Below are 23112 nucleotides of genomic sequence, written 5' to 3'. Positions count from 1 at the left end.
CAGGTGTACAGCAAAAAGATTCAGTTATACATACATATACATCTATTCTTTTTCAAATTCTTTTCCCATTTAGGTTATTACAGAGTATTGAGCAGAGTTCCCTGGGCTATACAGTAGGTCCTTGCTGGTTATCTGTTTTAAATATAGTAGTGTGTATATGTCAATCTCAAACTAACCTAATGTTTTCAGTTTGTGTCTGAGGCAAATGAAGGCTCCATTGGAAAGAGTTGTTTATCCTGCAGACATAATGCATTTTTGTTAGATGAACACAAGAATATACCTCTTTAAAAAGAAATTCCTTAATCATTTCATTTTTGTATTTATTAAAGTAATATCAAATACAAGCTATGTTTCATATCTAACTTAGAGTTAAAAATTGCTATTTTATGTTTTGGAAGACATACATTTATCACACTCTACTCAGTGCAGTTTAAAAGGCTGAATTTATACAATGTTGTAGACGTATACAATTGCATATTGTGGAAGAAACAAAAAAAAATCATTTTCAGACATGAATTAGGAAAAAGTGGTTTCATGTCATTAATTAGCTGTAAAGAAACTCATGGGGATTGAATTCCAAGCTCTAAAAACCTAGTGTTAAATTAAATGCTTAATGACCTGTCACAGTTCTGTCAGCTGGGCTGACAAGTCCCGAACAAGCATTTGCTTCATCCATTATCCACTGGCCAGCACTGAAATGTCTGGTCCCCAGGAGGGGGCTGGACTGAGGTTTTAGGGAGCCTTGATCCGTGTTGCCTTTGCATAGCAACAGCAGGTGTGTGCACGTGCTTGGAGGACAGAGGCACAGGACAAGGAAATCGGTCAGTGAGTGTGCTCCGGAGAACAGTGGGAGAGGAAAGTAAGCTAAAGAAATTCCGTGTTTTATCCCTTTTACAAGTCTCTTAATTATTTACATAACTCAGTGTAGCCTCATGGATTAAAACTCTACCATATGCCTGGCATTTTTGATGAGCGCTGCTGTGATAACAGTCCCTGATTCTGAGGTGGAGTATGTAGCAGTCAGGTTCAAAGGGCATACATAATCAACCGCCTAAAATATATTAGAAAATGCAAGGCAGAAGGACCAATTAAAATAGAGTGTGTAGTACAGAATCTAAGTTACTTTTGAAAGCCTATAACGGAAGAATTAGAGCATGGACAACCCTAGGGTCTGAGATAAAGTTTATACATTAAACACTTTTTATGAGAATGTTGTTTTAATATAAATAGTTTAGCATACTGATGATAACAATAGACTGTAAGAAGGAAAAATTAAAATTTTTTATTAATTTATTTTTAGCAGTATGTATATGTCAATCCCAAACTCCCAATTCAAAAGTGCGATCCATTCCATAAGGCCTAGATAAATATTCAGTACAAATATTAAAACATTTAATAATGAAGCCGCATTCGCTTCACAGCAGATATACTTAGCTTTCTATACTGAGGGTCCATGAGGGAATAAGCAAAAACATGATAATAATAGTAATAACTAAATATAATAGACAGCTACTCTTCAATGGACAAATATGCCAGGAAGTATGCCTAGATCTGGACTTGCATTGTCATGCTTCATGTTAATTAATGACCTATGAAGTGGGCAGTATTTTCCTATTTTAAAGGATGATAAAACAAAAACTCAGAGGATAATTAGCCTAACATCACATACCTGATTAGGAGCAGAAAAGATTATATCCATCTCATAGGCTTCATGTGTTTCATATGATATTTTATTTCAACGATACAGAGATGAGTTACTTGATACCAACAAAAAGACATCTTTCCAATAGTTCTCAGATGGCCAGAAATTTACCTGAAAGAAGGTGTGACTCCAGTATGCACACTCAGATGGGACGTTTTCATTTCTCTATTACATGACAGGGGAATATTAATATATGATCCCTTCTCCTCCAATCTTTTCATTTCTTTGGGTCTGCGTCCCCTTTCTAAGTAAGATTTTTTTTTTTCCTACCTAACTCTTGGGTCTTACTTTGCAGATAGAGGAAGTGAACAAATGAAAGTTTTGAGAACCCTGTTACTAGCATGATAGATCTTAAGAAGAGAGAAGGGCATTGGGGTCCGAGCAATCATAATAGGGCAGGCAGAGAGATGGGAAGAACTTGAGAGAACTTCTGTGCTGTGCTACAAATGCGAGGGCTTACTGACGGGGAATCTCTGCACATGGGGCTGAGACAGTTGTTTCTAAAAACTGCCCAGATGCTTCTGATGATCAGTAACATTTGGCAGCCTCCGTCTTCTCTACTTGAGAAAGTCAAGGAAATCTAAAGAAGTTTTAATTCATGAGTTAAACCTTGATAGATACTTTCCAGCAGTACTGACTCAACCTTGACTGCACATTAGACTCATCTGGGTCATTTTTAAAAAAGGCCACCGGACTTCCAGGGGTTCTGGTGTAACTGTCCTGAGCATTGCAATAAAAGCAGTAGTGCAGTGCTTAAAAACCTCCCAGGCGATTCTACTGCGGCCCAGATGAAACCTATGACAATAAGCAAGGAACATGAAACGGGGCAGAGGTCTTTCTATGTTAAGACTCCTGGGTGGAAAGGCCCAAGGGAGTAAAACAGTACAATTGTATTATGAGTGTTTCCATTTGGCTGAAATGTGATCTACAAGTAGTGATGGTGAAAGATGAAATTGACAATTTAGGCATAATCCACATAAAGCAAGCGGTGACACTTGGACTTTACATGAGAGAGTGAGAGAGACACTGCAATGCTGTTACACAGAGCTCACATGCTCAGATTCATGATGGCCAAACTGAGGGGTTCTCTAAGACAGTGGACTTTCAGTGCTATACCTGGAAAACTTATCCCTAGATTTACTTTTCCTAAAACACAAAACAAAACAAAGACCCTTTAGTGGTGTGGTGGGCAATGGATTGAAGGGGGTAGGACCGAAGGCAAGGTGTTCAACTGGAGAAACAAAACGTGAAAACAAGAAGCAAAACAGCACCTGCAATAAAGCAGTGTTGCTGCCATTGCAAGAGAAGCTAATGATTAATTTTGAGTTGGGATAGTTTAAGGGAAAGCTTCCCAGAGAAAGCAGTATTTAAGAAGAGATATGAAAAATATGAATGTTTTCAAAGCAGTTCAAAACAGAGAAAAGAGAAGAAAGAGAGGAACACGGTAAATAATATCAAATGGAATTCAAATAACCCAGTATGTTAACTAAGTAAAATAAACGAAGGCGAAGGCATTACCATATTTACTTGTATGGGTGACTCTCAAACTTACTTCAGCAGAAAAATCTCAGTTATGGAGGGAGAATACCGTATGCAGTACCCTTTCTCATTTTTCTCCCGAGAGGTACCCTCTTTGCTATTCTTCCGTAACAGTTATTTTATGTCCACGAGACAGTATCGTATGAGATATTTTTTCCCTCCAAATCATCCATACTCTGATGTGGAATTTATCAGACACAAGAAAATATAAAAGGTATATTTTAGACATCCCAGACTTGAATAAGAGTGAAAAAGAAAGAAAACGAAAGATTCAAAACAACCAATGGTTAACAAAGGTCAGCTCTTCTTGCCTCACTTGTAGCAAATGCAAAGCTCTTACATGGGTGCAGACCAGCCACCAGAATCCAATGGATCTAAGCAGAGAGAGCCATTGTTTGCCAACACAACACCAAGGTTCAGACATAACAGCTAGGAAGCAACGTTATTATTGATTTCTCTGTGATTTTTTTTCTTTTTGGTGGAGATGGGTAATGGTACATCTTTGAGGGTTGGTAGTTGCAAAATAAAAAAATATAGATATAGAGATAGATGCTATTTTTCCTCAGCCACTACCAGAGGCACAATGACTATGAATGTCCAGAAGGAACTCGCCATGTAGATTTCAGGTAGATATGGAACATGAATGGTATTTTTCATTTGTTTTTAATAAGAAATGCGTCCAGCAGCAAGTTTGAATTTAAACTGTCATTTATCGACTCTTTTCTAATGAAATTTGAACTGACGAAATTGGCATGATAAACTTATCAATAGGGAGTTTATAAAATAACAAAACAAAGCTTGTGAAATACCAAAAAGTTCAGCCCTATGAAGTTTTAAGCAAATAATTTCTTTTGCTTCTGCCCCATTCATTATTTCACTGCTCTCCCATTACCCAGCACTCTTCTGATGCCTCCTCCTTTACCTTTCCTTCTCTTCTATCCAGAGGACCCCTTGGTTGTATCAGGGCTTTTTATCTTCTGTGATTCCCCTGCCCCTGAATTCTACCTGCTATGTACCCTTTCTGACAGTAGGTTTGTTTCTTGATTCCACATCAAGGAGTTCTGAATAAATCAAGAAACACAAATCTTGAGAGTTTTAAAGAGCTGTGTTATGGAATATTTGGAATCTATACAATGTTTCCTGCTATCGAAGGCATCTGATGGACACGAATCCTTTCATGTTTCTCTCACTGTTCCAGAATGGGATAAACAGATAAGAGTACAGGGCTCTCCAAATGTTGATTTATCTCCTTCTTCTGTAACAACTCCCTTAATTTCTAAGACAGAACCCAGATGGGTACCGAAGTGTAAAGTTAATGTCGCAAAACTGTTGACATACCTTCACGAAAGGGAAAAATCATTTTAAAAGTGCATATGCTGCTGACTATGTAGAGGTTATTTTTTTCACTTTAACTTGAAGAGCTATAAGGGGATTGAACTGCAGTTTTTTCTCACAAAATAATGTATTTCATTGCTTTCCATTATTAACCTAAAGGCTGCAAATTAATCAGGCAAAGAAACATGCAGGGAGCCTCCCAGAACTAAAGATTCTGCAACTTCAAGTGCATTCATACTGAGCATATTGAAATCAATTCATGTAGAGCATCTTTTCTCTAACGAGTACTGAGTTAGGACTGGTGAAGGAGACAGATGTGTTCTTGACAGTCACAGCCTAGGAAAGGCAAGTGAAATGTAGCAATACAATGTGATCTAGAATGTGCATAATGAAGGCGTTTATCCCAGAGACTGTATGGCGGAGGAGGTGGGGGCGGACTGTGTCACGGAGTCTCCCTGGGGGAGCAGCGACCCGAGATGAGCTTTAATGAGTGAGTAGGACTCAGCCATGTGCAGATTAGTGGGAAGGCATTCCCAAAACATAAGAGATGGGCCAAAGACAAACCTCACAGAATGAAACAAGGAAAACTTGTGGTTAAAAGGTATAAGGCAAGACATTTATGGTAAAGTTGAGTTTTGCATTGGGAAAAAAAAAAAAAAAAAAAAAAAAAAAAGTTGAGTTTTATTTAAGATGCATGATCTTACTAGAAAATCTTAAATCAAAAATTTTGAGATTGATAATTTCTGAATAATTTAGGAATATGTTTCACAGAACACAACCTATGATTTCAAAGAATTTACATGAAAGTAAAATCTTAGTCTCAATTTTATAGTGCTAACAGCCCTCCAACATTACTTCGCTCTGGAAAAATTGTCAACTCCAGGGAAATATGGTCTTTGATACTGAATAAAAGATATTCCTGAACAACTCTGTAAGGATTTTGTTTTAATTTTTTTCTCCATGGTACTCTTAAAAGATTAAAATAGAAAACAAATGCAGGGTCTTTTTAAAATGTATCTTTTAAAATATATTACTAATTCTTATTTTTTTATTACAAGTTATATGTTTTCAGTCTTCCTTCACCCTGCTGCATTGTTAGGTTCTATCACTCTCTGATTCCACAATTTCATATGAGCAAAAGTACAAGCATCTTGAAAGAAATGTTAGAAATTATCAAATGCTTTCTATTGCTTTGTTTCTGACATATCTAACTAAGGACTCAATTTGTTGCTTTTTGTTCAATAAGCTTTGTGAAGTTGACTTCTTTTTGTATGTTCCTAAAATATACAAAAGAATCTAAGCAAAGAAAAAAAATATGTTCAGTAGGAATGTTCAGGAACAAAACAGAACAATTTACGTGTAATATCTGATCAGTTCTAATGCATGCAATTACTTTTAATTTTCATATTTAGTTTTTTAAAATTTTTAATGAAGTGAAGTTTTTTGTCCATTTGCATAGTTGCATATTAAAATTATTCTAGTCCCTTAAAAAAAAAAAGAACCCTGAGTCCTAAATACAAGACCCTAAAAAAATGAGCTGATACTATTGGCATGGCTCAGCCCAGTATGTGTGATTTTAGAATCAGTGGGAATGCACACAAAAGAAGCTGTTTCCTCCGTTGTTCAGGGAAAAGACTGTTAATTACTTTTAGGCTCCCATGACAACTGGCCAAAGAGCTTCAGGAAAAACTCAAAGAAACAAATTCAGGTATCTTGAACATAAAGTATTAGTAGGTAGCAATAGATAAAGCAGCCAGTGCTAATGTGGAATATTTAGGGCCAAGTTAAAAAAAAAAAAATGAACACACTGTTTTCAGAAGTTCCTTTTCCTCTTTCTTTGTCTTCTTATATTATATATATAGTTTTTTCCAACTTTTGTTCTAGAATAATTACTGTAATTCACCAATGAAAAGGAAACCAATATTTTCTGGAGGTAGAATTAAACAGATTTTTGAGAGCTTACTCAGAATCAAGCAGGGATGGAAACAAAAAACAATTACACTGGTGATAAGTGTAATAGATCTGAATTTTCCTTATTTAATATTCAAATCCATGGAAATCTAATAAAAACTTTATTACTCTCCTGCAATTGACCCATTAATTCTCATTCCTGACAAATCAAGAAACTAAGCCAGTCATGAGAGAAGTTTTAGTACTTTCATTTGCTGTTGGACTAAAGGCTTTTCTTTAATAACTTCTAATAATGTATTTTATTAATGTCATACCTAATAATCTACAGAGCCTTCACAAACATCCACTCATTTTACACTTCCTACAAATCTGTGAGTAAAATATTTTATATGTATAAAGAAATATACAGATAAAAAATCAAATATAAATATTTCCATTAAGCAGATGGAAAAACCGAAACTCAGAGATCTGTGTGACCCTCTAAAGTAACAAGACTTACAAATGGCAGAACGAAACTCTTAGTGCAGAGTTTCTAAAATTCATGAGTTTTACCATCACCCACCATTAAATGTGTACATTTTAACATAGACGTCAAAAACCATCACTAATTATTAACACAGTTACTGCCACTCTTCAATGCGTTTCATAATCAGTAATCTGGCAAACAAGAAATATCAGCCACTTACAGTTAAATAGAAAATGCTTTAAAACCCCAACCTAATTTTGGAGTACCAGTTTCCCTCACTGCACTTTAAATTCTGTGGCATTTTGAAGGATAAAGTCTGGCAACACTCACCTCTTTTTGACGGTACTTAATGGCCAATTTGAGTCTCGCGAGATCATTTCCACTTTGTTCTTCTAGGAGGCTGTTGTCATCGCGGTAATTAAGAATGATTTCCAGCTCTCGGGAACTTCTAGTCTGATCCAGTAGGTCCTTAGCAAATTGTTTGCACTGTCGTGACAGCTCCTCATACTCGGACTTGAATTCATTTTCCACCTTACTCAGTTCCTGGAGCTCCCAACTTAACTGAAAGGCTGTGAGAAAGGGGTCTTCACTGGACAGGGCGATGAGAGAGGGGCTGGCTAGGGCCTTGTAGATGTTGAGTCGGGAGCGGGAGTGGCGGAGACTGTCCACATCCGAGCTGGACACGCATTCGACGCAGTTACAGCGGACCTCGTGGGGTCTGGGCACTGAGACGCCTTTCTGAACCAAAAGCTTTATTATCTCATAATTATTTGTATGGGCTGCCAAAATGATGGGTGTAATGTCCGGAGTGAATTCAGAGAACTGCTTATCAAGGAGTATGGGAGGTACCTAGAAAGAAGAAGAAAGCAGAGGTCAAGACCAGTTATTATTTGCTCAAGCCTGTGAATTTCAGACAGCGTGCTATAGCAATGTTGAACAAAATTCATGTCTTTTGCCAGGTTTTTGTTGTTGTTGTTGTTGTTGTTTTGTCTTTGTTTCTGTTTTTTTTTTGCAGGAGAGGTGAGGCTCTTTTTCTCCTCAGAAGACAAGAGAAAATTAGATAAACAATAGCTCTGCAATAGAAAGACATTATTTGTTTAATCTGAATTGTGACCTTTTATGATATCTTAAACTCAGTGCCCATGGAAACTCTTGATAAGAGACTTTTTTGCTCCCAACTTATTTTCTGACTGACAATCTTAGCTTTCCTTTCCCAATGATGTGGCCTCCCTAAATAATAAGAAAGATGCAGAAAAATAGTTAATGATTTGTTTTAAACCCAAGCTTTTCCTCTGCAATAGAAGTTTTAAAATTCCTCAATCAGGATCTTTGCTTGTTTGTTTGTGTTTTATCTTCTGCAGTCCTAAGATCCAACCTATGAGTAAAGGTGGCAGCAGAACATAAGAGAGCCAGCCTCTCTGCTTTCTGTTTTCATCTATTCCTTTATAGTTTATTTTCCAGATGACAGGAGGGGCTCCATTGCTAACATTGCTGTTTATTAGAAAAAATGCTTCCCAATGAATCAGGTCACCAATGAGCTTATGAAGAGTTCCCTTTGACTTATACTCTAGGAATGGTAATGACAAAAGTAAATTAACGGGCACTATTTAGTAGACCTAAAGCACATTCACCCTCACTATTCATTGTTCACGTTTTATAGACATGGTCTCTCGGTGAGTAAGTGGGAATCCTGCTGTTGGAACCCAGGTCCATCTGTCTGACACCCAGGACTGTATGTATTGCACTACACCCTGCTGCTTTACAATTTCGGCTTAATATTTCTTCCTGCTGGCACTGAGGCATAGAGGTCTCTATGAAAATAAATGCTACATAAGGACAAGTTAAACATGCATGGCAGAAAAAGTGATGACACGTCACATTAAAATACGCTGCTGGTTAAAGATGATTAAAACCACAAAAGGATCAAAAGAGAACAACTATGTAGAGAAAAACGAGTCACAGGAAACTTCAGTTGCGCTACTTTTAAGTAAATGTATGACCTTATATTTGAATAATTAAACGCATATGCTTTTAATTTATCTGGCCATTTTGGATATCCATTTATTTCATAAGACACACTATATATGTGTGTATATATATATATTTTAACATATTCAGTATTCTATTTAATTTTTAGAAGACAATTTACATCCTTCTCCAACCCCTTCCTTTAAGTTAGTGTGACAATTTCCCATAATAAACTACTTAAATGAAGTAGAATGGAATGAAACAGCAAGACAAAAATCAAAAGAAACCCAAATCACTGCTCTTTTTTGGAAAAAATCCTCACTTTCACCAGTTATAGTCAAACAAAACACACAGACTATGCATACTTAACAGACAATAGTCTGCTGGGACTCTGACCAGTCAGCCCAGCAGGCACACATGATTGTTTATCCAGGTCCCAGAGGGTAAGCATTGCATTGAAAAATGACAACTAAACAAAAAAACAGTCGCCTGTTACTGAGTGCTAATTACACGCCTGCATCAATTATTGCAATAGTATTTGAAAATTGGGGGTTTTCTTATTCTATCATCACTTCTAAATTTACTAATTTGCATTCTCCTGTGTATAAAATTTTGCTCTCTTCTCCTTTTAATTATTGAGTATTACTCACAAACCCATGGATTCTTCCTTTATTTTATTCAATATATTTGGATTCATTGCAATAATTACTCATTTTGAACTTGTTATTGAGATATAGCATCCATACACACGGTAAAATGCATCGATATCAGTATACAGTTTGAAAGCTTTTTGAAAACGTGAACACACCTGTGTGACAAGACACAGACAAAAATCTAGAAGAGTGCCTGCACCCAGGGACCTCCTTCTTGTCACCTCTCAGTCATGCCATTTTGTAATCACAAATCTAACTGCTATCACCACAGATTACTTTCACATACTTTTTAACTTTATATAAATGAATCAAAGTATATACTTTTTATGTTTAGCTTTCTCAGTTCCACATCAGCTCTTTGAAATATTCATATTGTTAGTAGCAATCATTTTTGTTCCTTCAATTCTGCAAAATATTTTGATTTATGAATATAGCACACTTTATCATTCTATTTTTCATGATATTTGTGTGGTTTCCCATCTGTAGCTATTAGAATATTGCTCCTATGCACATTGTTGTCCATGTCTGTTGGTCTTGTGTCTAGGAATGAAATTTCTGGGTCAGATAATTTTCTTAAGCAATGATACCAATTTTCATGCCCTCCACAAATTATATTTGGTATTGCCAATTACTTATCTATCAATCTGTCTGTCCATTTATTTATTTATGCCATTCAACATGTCAAACAATCATTTTGAATTATTTTATTTATTATTTATTATCAGGGATGGGTGTTGAATTTGTCTAAGGCCTTTTATGCTTCTATGGAGATAATCACATGATTATTCTCCTTACTCCTAAAAGTATGGTGCACATGCACACACGCCGACACATCTGCACACACACACAGACACACACACACACAGAGTATAATACTATGCAAATGATTTTAGCATAAATAATTAGTAAATTCCCTAAGGAGAGTATGAATAAAGCAAAAGGAAATTAATTTAGAGAAGACATTATTTTTACTAGGTAGAATTAGAAAAGGATTTTAGGAGGAATTTATACTTAAGGTTGGTTGGAACTAGCAACGTAGAAAAGTTACAGGAAAATGACAACAAGAATAAAATAAGAAAGATGGATTCATGGCAAATATTTTCTTTAGAGTATGGGATAAATCATCTAGAGATAAATAATCATAAAATGCGTCAAGGTAGATTAGGGCAAGATTAGGGAAGGTTTTGAATAAGATTATTTTGTAGACATTGGTGGAGTCATAGAAGAATTTAACCAGGAGAGTAATGGAATAATTCCTGAGTATTAATATCACTCTAGCATATTTTTATTATTCAATTAAAAAGTAGAATGGTTGGAGGCAGATAAAGGAGCCTGGTAACAAGTGCAGTCTGAACTAGAGTTGTAGCAATGGAAAAGGAAAAGCTGTGCATATGACCCTTCAAGCAAAGGAGAGAGAGAGAGAGAGAGAGAGAGAATATAAGCATGGAATAGAACAATTCAAAGCAAAGATATCGGAGAACAACAGTGGTCTAGTCCAGATGCCCTGAGATATCTTCCAGCTCAGATTTCGATTTCTTTAATGTCTGCTTTTCTGGGAGGGAAAGCTGGTCATGAACAGAAGTAAACAATTCAAAATTCCATTACAGAATGGCAGTGTTCTAATGGCACATCTGCAAAATCTAGCACTGAAAGGGACTCTCAGAGAAGTCCTAAATCAAGTAAGGGCCAATGACCCTTCCCCTCTCTTCTGTTCCTCAGCAGACTATGAATAAAAGTTGATAAAAGGCCACTCCTTACTGACTTCCTAAGAAAGATGAGAGTGCCATCCAAACTCCCTCTTGCCTTGGAAGATGGCGATATTGAAGCCGAGAAGAGGGCAGCAAACTGAGAGACTCCTGTTTGCTGAGCTCCTGCAGCTGAGACATTAATCCCATTAATCAGTTGATTAGCAACTTTACTATCTACTAAATACTCACAAATTTAAAGAAGTCTAAAATATAAGGCATTTGATCTCAGAAACATTTAGAAAATGCAGACAATGGGCTTGCTCCCTCTAGTTTCATGCACCAGCCTATTTTCTGTCTCGTCTCCATCCTGTGCTTCACTTTTTTCAGTATCTTCAATACGCAACTTTCCCTCTTTCCTTTTGTGGTTCCAATGTTACAAATGAAAAGCATATTTTTCTAACATTAAAATATAGGTCACTATAGGTGCTTGGTAGCTGTTCCCCAAAAATGGTTTTGATAGACATATTTTTTTCAACTTTTTAAAATTTGCCATTTGGCATATTTAAGGACAGATATGAACATGATGAGAAGAACCCTGTAGATAAAAATCACACTATGCTTGACATTTTAGCTGAAGTAAACTCTAGACATAAAAGCACTACACTCAGGCAAACATACATGCATGAAAATATGTACTCACGTTACTCATAAATAAAAATACACTCCACCATTTAACACATTTCAACTGATTGAATGCTACAGTTGACCCAGTAATCTACAACGGAGTAACAGAGGCAATTAAAACAAGACCCAGAAACCAAATTCACATCCCTGTTTCTTATGTTGCAGAGCTGGGAGTTTGCTCTGGCTTTTCTTCTAAGATTTATGAATATTTGTTCAATGTCTTTTTCTCAACCTTACCATAACATTAGTTACATTATTAACTGAATCATTTTCATGTCACATAGCATTCAGAATGACTGACCCACACACAAGCTAAGTAACACAAATTAATGAGTTTAAGTGATTAACTACTAAGTCATAAAATGATAGCTTTTCTCAAATTCAACCAAATGCTTTACCTTAGAGTGACTCTGCACCAATCTGAGGTATATACGTTAAAATCTAGAGTGTGACATTTTACCCAAATATAGGAATGTCTCTTTGTCACTAACATATACATTTTTGAGCTATTAATGCTGAAGTATACATTTCTAGGAGAAAAATTCATCTTGGAGTGACATTCATCCCAATTTAAGAGAATTCATTCTCTTACCTTCAGCATTTATTAAACTGGGTTGTATAAACTCAGTAAAAGAAATCTACTTATATAATATTATTTGGTGTATCCTAAATTATTAAGACTAAATAGATCCATATTCTAATCTGGCTGTACTCTTAATTAGTTATATTATCTTGTGAAAGCCCCTTAATATCTCTGTTATATGAAAGATGCTATCCCCTGTAATACAAAATTTCTATGACTCAAAAACCTTTTCATACTCCAGTTGATAGTACAATAATTGAAAATTTATGAAAATTTTTTCAAGTATTTTAATAAAAATTTGTTGCACTCTTTAGTTTCATCTTGCTTTTAGCTTTAATGTTTTTATCTAATGTATCAAAACCTACATTTTTTAAAACTCAGTATCATGAATATGAAATTTATCTCTCTCAATCACCCAGACTGACTTTCTGATTCAAACCAACATAACAGAGTTTCAGCTTAGAGTTATATTTAAAAATTAATTTAACATCAGTTATTTAGAACTTGAAATTTTCATAAGCATGCATATATACACTCATATATACTCATACATGAACTTGCACAAAAATCAAGTGGTTGCTATAGGAATGAATGAATAAAGCTTAATATAAGATACATATACAAAAGCCCTATTTTTCTCTGTATTAGAAATACAAAACAGAACTGATTAAATATAGAATAAAAAAGTAGCCATTTTAATTGTGGCAAAATATACTGTACTTATGAAAATATTAAAAAAAATAAACAAAATGTGTAAGAAGAAACAATAAAACATCATAAGGCATAAAATAAGATCCAAAATACAGGGAAAATATTATATTCTGAATAGGAAGACCTAATAAATATGTGCATTTTATTCAGAATCTTTTTTACTTATGTTGTTTTATTTATAACTTGATAAAACTATTTTATTTGTTAATATGGAGGTATATACATCCAAGAATTTTTTAAAAAATCATGGAATGAAGATGATGATCCAAGAATATAGCAAGAAATAAATACCAGTTGAATAGAATTTTGACCAGAATTACTTCTTATTATATGTGGGAACTTGATATGTGAAAAAGTAAAATTTCTATTCAGTTGGAAAAAAGTGGTTCATTTATTATATGGCATTGAAACAATTTTCTAGCCCCAAACAAACAAAATTAGCCCCTATCTCATTTCATAACAATAAATTTGAGATGGAGTAAAGATTTAAATATAAAAACATAAAGCAACACAATTTAGAAAAGAATATTGAAAAATAGTTGCTATAGCCCAAGGGTTGGAGAGCACACTTAGAGCAAGATTGGAAACACGGGATGGAAAACTACATATTTTATTCTACAGTTCTCAAGTAGAATGGCCAAAGATTTTCACAGGAGAAAATCAAAACAAAACAAATGATCAAACATAACAAAACAGAGTCATACATACAGAGAGTATGAACAAGGGGTTGCCAGAAGGAAGAGGGTCCGGGGATGAGTGAAATTGGTGAGGGAAATTGAGAGGCACAAACTTCCTGTTACAAAATAAATGATTCATGGGGGTAAAATGTACAGCGCAGGTAATATCATCAATAATAATGTAATAACTTCATATGGTGACAGATGGTAACCAGACTTAACATGGTGATCATTTTACAGCGTTAGAAATATCAAATCACTATATTGTGAACCAAGAACTAACATACTGCTGTAGGTCACTTATATTTAAAACAAAGTCAAACAAAAAACAACAACAAGCCCATAGAAAACGAGAACAGATTCGTGGTTGTCAGAGGTAGGGGTTGGGGGAGGCGGAAATAAATGAAGGCGGTCAAAAGGTACAATCTTCCAGTTACAAGATAAATAAGTACTAGTGATACACAATATATAAATGTAATTAGCACTGTGGTATGTTATATAAGAAAGTCGTTGAGGGTAAATCCTGAGTTCTCATCACAAGGAAGAATATTTTCTTCTTTTATTTTGTGTCTATATGAGATGATGGATGTTCACTCGACTTATTGTGACCATCATTTCATGATTATATATGTCATCATGATACTGTACACCTTAAACATACACAGGGCTATATGTCAATTTTATCTCAAAAAAACTGGTAGAAAAAAAAAGGTCAGAAACATGAATGATTTTTCTCCTTAATAGTCAGGAAAAGGAACTATAAAATAATAATGAACTATAATTATTTTGCCAAATTTAAGGAGCTGAAGTGCCCATATTCATCAAAAGCAAGAGGAAATTATAACGGCCCTGCTGGAAAGTATCCAGCACTTACATAAATTCTAAGGACCATAGTCTTAGTTCAGGAACCACTCCTACAGAAAATCAGGCACCTTGCGACAATGTATTAATTTCATCGTTTGTCATGATAGAAATTTGCATATTGCCCGCATGTTTTCCAAAAGAGAAAGTTTGAGCAAACTGTGGAATATCGCTGCATGAAATATTATGATGCTATTGAATATTTGAACTTGAACGAATGCTGTGTGTATCAATCTGGAGCGTTGCCCTTGAGGTTTCATTTTGCCCTTTTGGAGACTTGTAGCATAGTTATTTACATAAAGACCCCTTATTTTAGATTCTTTAAACATTAGTTAACTTTATATCAGAGACTGTCCTTGGTATTATCTAATTATATCTTAATTACTTTATTCGATAAACAAAGACCTCTATAATCAGGTTTAATTCTGTGTATTAAAATCTACATTGTTCTCCACCCTGGCAGGCATCCCGTGGTCCAATCATTTCAGCATCCAACTTTCCATTCATAGTTTTTTTGTTGGCTTCTGCTTATTCCCTCCCACTTACCAAATTCTACCAAACCTTCAGCACCCAACTCAAACATTATCATTTCTACAATGCCTTTAGTAAAAGTGAACTGTCATTAACCTGACATTCTTCTCTTTAAATGGAGGCAGGGGAAAGGGAAGGTATTATTATTAGCTTTTTACAAGAAGACATAAATATCAGTTTTTAAAATAAAAAGTTTGTAAAAAAAAATGAATTGGGAATGATTGGGAGATTGGGATACCAAATTGTACACTCTAAATATATGCTGTTTATTCTCTGTTAAAAAAAAGAAAAGAAAAGAATGGCAGCAAGATGCAGGAACAATGTGCTTAGTTTCCTAGTATGTGTGCAAAAATATATTTGCAAATATTATTTAAATGTAAAAAAAATAAATAAAAAGAGGAGTCTGTGAGAAAAGTGAAGAATGAGAGTATAAACTATACAATTTACAATTCTCTTATCTTCTCTAGGTGCTCTCATACAAACTATTTATAATAACTTTACCCAAGCTTTGGTCAGTGATATATCCAGTATAAATATAAATAATGTAATATCAATAACTCTTTTTACTTTTTTAAATTTAGTATTTACTGTAAATTGCATTGGCTATGTATTTTTATGGTAAGTCTATTTTAAAGTCTACTTTGAATTAAAAATACCAGCAAATAGATACAGTTTGCATTTATTTGAACAGGTGTAGGAAGCACATAGTAAATATACCTCTGTGATAACTTGGATAACAGATTTATTTTAGAACTATGATACACACTTGAACCAAATGAACAAGGATGTGGCAAAAATCATTTTGACTCGTTGACACTGTTAATACAAATACGCTTGGAGTGTGATTACAGTGACACAAGCAACAACTAAAAGGTACGAAACGCTTACCACGTGCCATGCCCCGTGCTAGGAGCTTCTCATGCCTCATCTTAGTTACTCCTCAACATCATTTTTGGAAGTATTTGTTACTGTAATCCTCTTTTGACAAATACAATAGGCCCTAGAAAAGTTCAATAGCTTGCCCACGGTCACACAGAAATTCATGCAGCTTGGCTTCTGGGTCAAAATTTTTCATCAATAGACTATATGTCTTGTAAGTAAGGCAGCTGTGAGGTCCTAGAAATAGCTCAGGCATCGAGGGCAAGCATTACATCCTGTCTCAACCATTTGCAGTTGTGTGAAAATGACAAAGCCAGTTAACTTCTCCGCATTTCCAGTTTTCCATTCTGAAATGCGGACATTTATTCAAGATATTTCTCCTTGTGGAATAAGAACTGGAGAAATACATATATCAAAGGCTTCTTCACTGCACACACAGGGCTGCAGTGAAGATTAAATGTGAAAACATGTTGTAATCTACAAATCACGAAATAACAGGAAGGGAGTAGTGTTGTGTGACAAGCCTAAGATTGTTAGGAGAAAGAGCAGAAAACTGTCTTGTTCAGTTTTCCCGGATTGATTCACTTCTCCTCGCATAAACACAGTCCCAATTATAGTGCTTGATTCATCTGAAAAGTAGAACAATAATTTCCTGGCAGGCTAGTTTTGTAAGTGTAGATGTCAAGGCTCGGAACGTGTACTTTTCATGACTGAAAATTTAAACTGTGTTATCTCCTAAAATGGGATAGGCTTTTTGTTGTGTACTGCTATAGATATGCCATAAATAATAACTATTCAATATTATTTGAATCTTGAATAAAGAACTGGAGAAATCTATTTCAACTCCTAAGGTGACATCAAACAAATAGCAACTTTAAATCACCACCAGCTTTGGGCTAGGTTTAATCACTAAAATAATGAGAGTGTTATCATCACTAACTCCCAGGTCATTTAGTTCACAGACACCACTTTTATTTTTAAACCTCTCTCTCTCTCTCTCTCTCTTTCTCTTTATATCTCTTACATTGAAGGAGAATCTATGAAATAATATCTAAGTGAGATCTTTTATTGGTTGAAAATGTAGCTCATGGGCCAAGTGTATACTTAATTTTATAAGAATTACGCATAAATTCTGACCAGTGATTCAAATTTTAGTTTCACTTGAGTGTTTATCACTGTCTCTTTTTTGAAAAGTCACCAGTCCTTTGACTTCCATAACTGGGTAGTGTATTGGCTCAAATCCTGGCTGTCCCACTAATTGTTTGTAGCTTTGAAAATGTTATTTAACCACCCTAAACTTCAATTTTCTCATCTGTAAAATGAAGATTTATTATAGTCTTTACCTCATAGGTTTTTTTTTAAGGATTAAAAAAAATACAGAATAATAATGAATATGTGTGTTTTGCACAAGTGTGATAAAACAAAATCGAGTGTGATTACTGTAAGTATCATCCCTATCAACATCATTTTCTCTGGTGGCTTTTTCTCAGTCTCACTCACTAGGGACCCTTCTCCTAGTCATCCCTTGAACATTGTTTCTTTAGGGATTAAACTTAAGCCCAGTGTTCTTCTCATTCTATCTATCTGTCTATCTATCTATCTATCATCTATCTATCTATCTATCTATCTATCTATCTATCTATCTATCTAATCTATCATCTATCTATCATCTATCTATCTATCATCTATTTATCTATCATCAATCATCTATCTATCTAACTATACTTCCTGAAGGTGTTAATTATAGTCTATATGTGCCAATTTATATTCTCCCAGCCATTCAATAATACTTTGGGGCACCCATTTTATGCCAGTCATTCTTCAAGGTTTTGGGAATATAGCAGTGAACAGAACTGACAAAATCCTCGCCTTTATTCCAGTTGCATTCTAGAAAGAGAGGAGAGGGAAAGACACAAAATGAATGAAAAAGTGGATGCATAAATCAATGAATGAAGGGATGTCAAATGGTAAAGGCCACAGAGAAGGTAAAGTGGAGTAAGAGGAAATAAAGTGTCAGAGGCAAGGACAGATCGCTGCTCTATATAGGGTGACAGGGAAGTCTTACTGCTATGATGACATTTGAATAGAAGGGTGAAGAAATTTAGAGAGCAAGCTAAGCTTATATTTAAGGGCAGAGCATTTCTGGAAGAGAGAACAGCAAGTGCAAAGATCCTGAGGTATGAGTATGATTAGAGTACTTGGCCAATTTGACGGAAATACAGTTCTCTAGATTAATGTTTCATGCCATGACTTGCATAAACTTTCTAATTAATTAAAATAATTTGTAGATTACACTTTGTTTTTATGTAAACAAATTATCTGAATATACTTTTTGTTTCTTCTAGTCTTTATATCTTTTATACTTTTCCCCCCAGATCTTTATTGGACTATAATTGCTTTACACTGCTGTGCTAGTTATTTTTACTTTTTTTTTTGGCTATTCAAAATAGAGCCTCCAATGGAGTGTTGCATGGAGGAACAATATTGAGAATCTTTATTTCATGATTGATATTAAACCTGAATGTTTTAATATTTTACTATTCAGAATGATACAAGATATAGGCTTTTGGTAGACTCTCTTAATCAAGTTAAGGAAAGTCTTTTGTCTATTTCATTCCTGGTTTGCTTATTTCTTTTCTTATGCAAGGATAAAAATGTTATCAAACACTATTTTTTTTTGCATCTAGTGAGATAATTTCCTTCTCTTTTACCTATTAAAGTAGTGAATTGCACTAATAGATTTTCCTTATATGTTGCTTCAGATTTTGCATTTATATTTTTGATGGGCTGTAATTATCCTTTCTCACACTGTCCTCTTCTGATTTTGATGTCAAGGATGTATCAGTCTCATAAAATTAGAAAGGTTTGTGAAAGATTGGAATAATATGTTCCTCAAATGGTAAAGCTCATCTGTTTTTTTTATTGATATTTTACAAATATATTTATTAACTTTTTTAAAAAATCGATCACATTTATTTCAAATATTTCCCATGTTTTAGGTTTTATGTAAATTTGTATTATAAAGATTGTTAATGTTATTTTCATCTCAATAATCAAATCTACCAGTCTTTTTTCCCCTAACACTGTTCAGTGCAACCTAGGCAATCATTCATTAAAATAGGTCACCAGTCTTTGAGGATGAAAGCCATGTGTATAGGGTTTTGTATAGGCTAAATATCTGCTTTATTTCTAAGCTGAGAAAGTCTTGTCCACATGAACACCCCTTACCCTTGCTAAAGAGATTTAGCATTTACATTGTATTTAAATTAATTATATTACTTATTTAATCCATATGAAATTCACTTGCCATTTGATATCTATTTATCCCTTGACAGATTTTAAAACGTTTAAATACTATTGTGCGACTGTGCAATATTTTAAAAATACACTGTAATTTACTTAATCACTTCCATTTTGAATACATGAAAGAATGAATGACTAAATATGAATACCTTTTATCTGGTTTTGCTTTTGCCAAACACTGTTAAGTTCCTTTTCCAAAAGGATTCAGGCGCAACAAAAATAAAGGGTGCCAGTGTCACTGTATTGATGGAGCATAAAATACAGAAGATTGCATACCTGTCTTATCGCTTTGTTGATTTATCAATCAGCGTTAAGTAGAATTGTTTTTATCAACTTTTGTCATATGTTTTATAAATTCCTTTCTCTATTTCTGATTTTATGATTTTATTTTAAACACACAAAGGAATACATACTATTAAATTATTATACAGATAAGTTTCAAATGAAACAAATCTTTCAGAGGTTAAAAATCACACCAAGATTACTAACCTTCATTTTTCCTGTCATATTTTTCTTCATAGATTTGTTTAAAGTGTGCTGCACATGATTAATGTAGATTTACATGAATGAATAAAAGTTGATATAATTATGTCAAGTCCTGTGATTTGAGGTTCCAACGAAGGCTCCATGGAGTAAAATATATCTTAGTTTATGTTAAATTTAAACAAAGATTATCAAGCTTGCCTGTAATTTTTAAGCTGCCTGAGACTCTTAGAACAATGGGAAACAGAGCACTAGATTTTGTCCTCCAAGTTAAATGAGCATGTTTGGCAGAATAAAGGGACAAATGACACGAATCCTCACATTTTAATTCACTTTGATTGAATAATACTCAAAATACGGGGAATGTGGAAGTATAGGAACAAGGTCTCATTAATCCATATGGCAACATACCATTGCAAACTGTTGTGAATATTTCATTTTTTCAAAATAAATCTATGCTTTAAGTGGGCAACACACTTTAAGAGCTTTTATCTGTCACAATACCTATGTAACAGCGAAGATAATAAAAAACTTCATATGGATCCTTTTTTGGCATTGAGAGATGCAGCAGAATTACATCGAGGGACTTCCCTGATGGTCCAGTGGTTAAGAATCTGCCTTCCAACGCAGGGATGCGGGTTGGATCCCTGATTGGGGAGCTAAGATCCCACATGCCCACAGGGCACCTAAGCCTGTGTGCCACAACTACTAAGCATGCGAGCCACAACTAGAGAGGCTGTGTGCTAAAAATTCAGAGCTCACGAGCTCTGGAGCCCACGTACCACAACTACAGAGCCCACTCTGCACAACACAACTAGAGAGGCCGCATTACGCAATGAAGAGCCTGCATGCTGCAACTAAGAGCCCATGTGCTGCAACTAAGACTTGACACAGCCAAAAATAAAATAAATTAAATAAATATTTTTTTTAAAAAAGAATTACTTCGATAGTGTGTCTTAATGAAAAAACATGCTGGTCCAAAAGGCCAGGAAGGGAGCCAAAATGGTTCCCATGAATGAGGAGAGGCAAAGTGAAAATATGAAACCCATAGTTGCAGCTAAGAAGATATGAACAGCTACAAGTTAGTAAGGCTGTGCTAGGTAGGTAGCCTGAATGTCTGGCTATTATGAAGTGGGTGTGAGGTTAGATAAGTTACCTCGAAAGGAGCAGAGAGGATAAAGCTGAGAAGTCATGTGACCTTGGCAGCCTCTGGCACATCATTCACCAGCTTCACTTTTAGTAATAACAGCATTGCCTGTTTACACACAGGATCGAGTGACCTTAATATGAAGAAAGCTTTGATAGAGTTGGAGTGATTTATAAATGTAAGGAGGAGAAAGCACGATATTAAAAATGAAAACAGATAATTATTAAATCGTGGTTTTTTCTATTAATAATGGGAAATCAAATTTAAGAATACTAAATAAAATGTTAGATTTCATTTATGAACACTAAAAGATTGGGCCTGTTGAATGGGTATAAGATTCCTAAGTTTTATGCCCCTTTCATTGATTACTATAATTAAAGACTTCCAAAGAAACAACTCTATATTTATGCTTAACCTGTCCATGTATTTAATAACTTCTTTCTCATTCACGGTCTTTCTCTGTCGTGATACACAGAAGCATTATACTCTTTGAAACAAGCATTGACTTTTTCCTGTTACAAAAGCTTTATATCCTATTGCCTAAAGATTTTTAAAACGGCAAAAGTACAAAAGGAAACCCAAAATTCCCCCTAAATCCCACTACCCAATATACATTGTCTTTCTCTCTACCCAGATATATATTCTTTCTCTTTCTCTCTCTCTCAATACCCATAAAATTGGGAGTGTGCTTTATATTTCTTTTATCAGTTGCAAGCTTTTATGGAAATATTGCAATTGCTTCAAGGAAGTCTGCATGCTCCACATAGAACTTTAACTTTTTAAGATGAGACGAGGCATCTCAGAATGTAATACTTCCCTCACAATCCTACACAGCATTGTGGTGAAATAGAGACCGAATTAAAAAAAAAAAATCCCAGAAAATTTTATAATGAAGGCATTAATAATCTTGTTTTCATTCTGAACATGATCTAAATTAGAACTGCTACCTTCACTAAAGCCTATAAGCTCCTTGATGTTCAATTTTATCTTGCCAGATTGTTCTTTGTCTGCTTTATTTTCACGAGTGACATTGGTGGTTTTTAATCTGCCATGTTCACCCATCTATTTGGCAAACTGCTACTTAATACCTAGGATGTGCGTAGTATTACGTAGCCAGGAGAAGAAAACAGGACTAAAATTTGATCTGGTTGGAAGAGTAAAATATGCCTATGGAATAGGCTGGTATTCATAAGTTTGAGAAGAAAATGAACTACAAAGACCATCACAGTATAAGCGGCTGAAAAACGATTTTGTTTTTCAAAGACTGAAATACAACAATAAGAGTTTTTATATTTATATTTGTAATCACACGAGCACGAGGGTAAAATTAAAGGTAAAAAGGCTTCATTAAGAAAAATGAAATAATTTGCAGCAACATGAATGGGCCTGGAGATTATAATACTAAGTGAAGTAAGTCAGACAGAGAAAGATAAATATCATACGATATCGTTTATATGTGGAATCTAAAAAAAAAAAAATAATGCAAATGAACTTATTTACAAAACAGAAACAGGCTTACAGACTTAGAGAACTAACTTTGGTTACCAGGGGAGGGTGGGGGTAGGAGGCATAGGTTGGGAGTTTGGGATTGACATGTACCCACTGCTATATTTAAAACAGATAACCAACAAGGACCTACTGTCTAGCACAGGGAACTCTGCTTACTAACCTAAATGGGAAAAGAATTTGGAGAATAAATACACGTATATGTATAACTGAATCACCTGAAACTGTCACAACATTGTTAATCAACTATACTCCAATATAAAATAAAAATTTAAAAAATAAATAAGAAAGAGAATTAGCAAGTTAAAGTAAGCGAGGAGAACAGTATGATCTATCACGGTCATGTACTGTGTTGCTGACTACGGAGGAAAGGCAGGGCCACGAAAATCCAGTTTCTTCAGGATAAAAACATAGCTCTCAAACTAAAGTGCTGTGGAAATAACTTGTATTTCAAAACTTCCCCTCTGAGATTGCATAAAAATAAC

At 34.7% G+C, this 23112-nt stretch overlaps 1 protein-coding gene across 1 annotated transcript in view; it reads right to left on the bottom strand.

Annotated features, from left to right (window-relative positions):
- The window catches only part of TRPC4 (transient receptor potential cation channel subfamily C member 4), a 184184-nt gene that overhangs the window by 95996 nt on the left and 65076 nt on the right, over positions 1-23112 (bottom strand). The window contains exon 3 of the mRNA XM_057707523.1: positions 7284-7802. Coding sequence (XP_057563506.1) covers positions 7284-7802 — 519 coding nt within the window. The remainder of the gene's footprint in view (positions 1-7283; positions 7803-23112) is intronic.

The sequence above is a fragment of the Hippopotamus amphibius genome, chromosome 14 (genome assembly GCF_030028045.1).
Source record: "Hippopotamus amphibius kiboko isolate mHipAmp2 chromosome 14, mHipAmp2.hap2, whole genome shotgun sequence".
Lineage (NCBI taxonomy): Eukaryota > Metazoa > Chordata > Mammalia > Artiodactyla > Hippopotamidae > Hippopotamus > Hippopotamus amphibius.
This window is presented reverse-complemented; position numbering and strand designations above follow the sequence as displayed.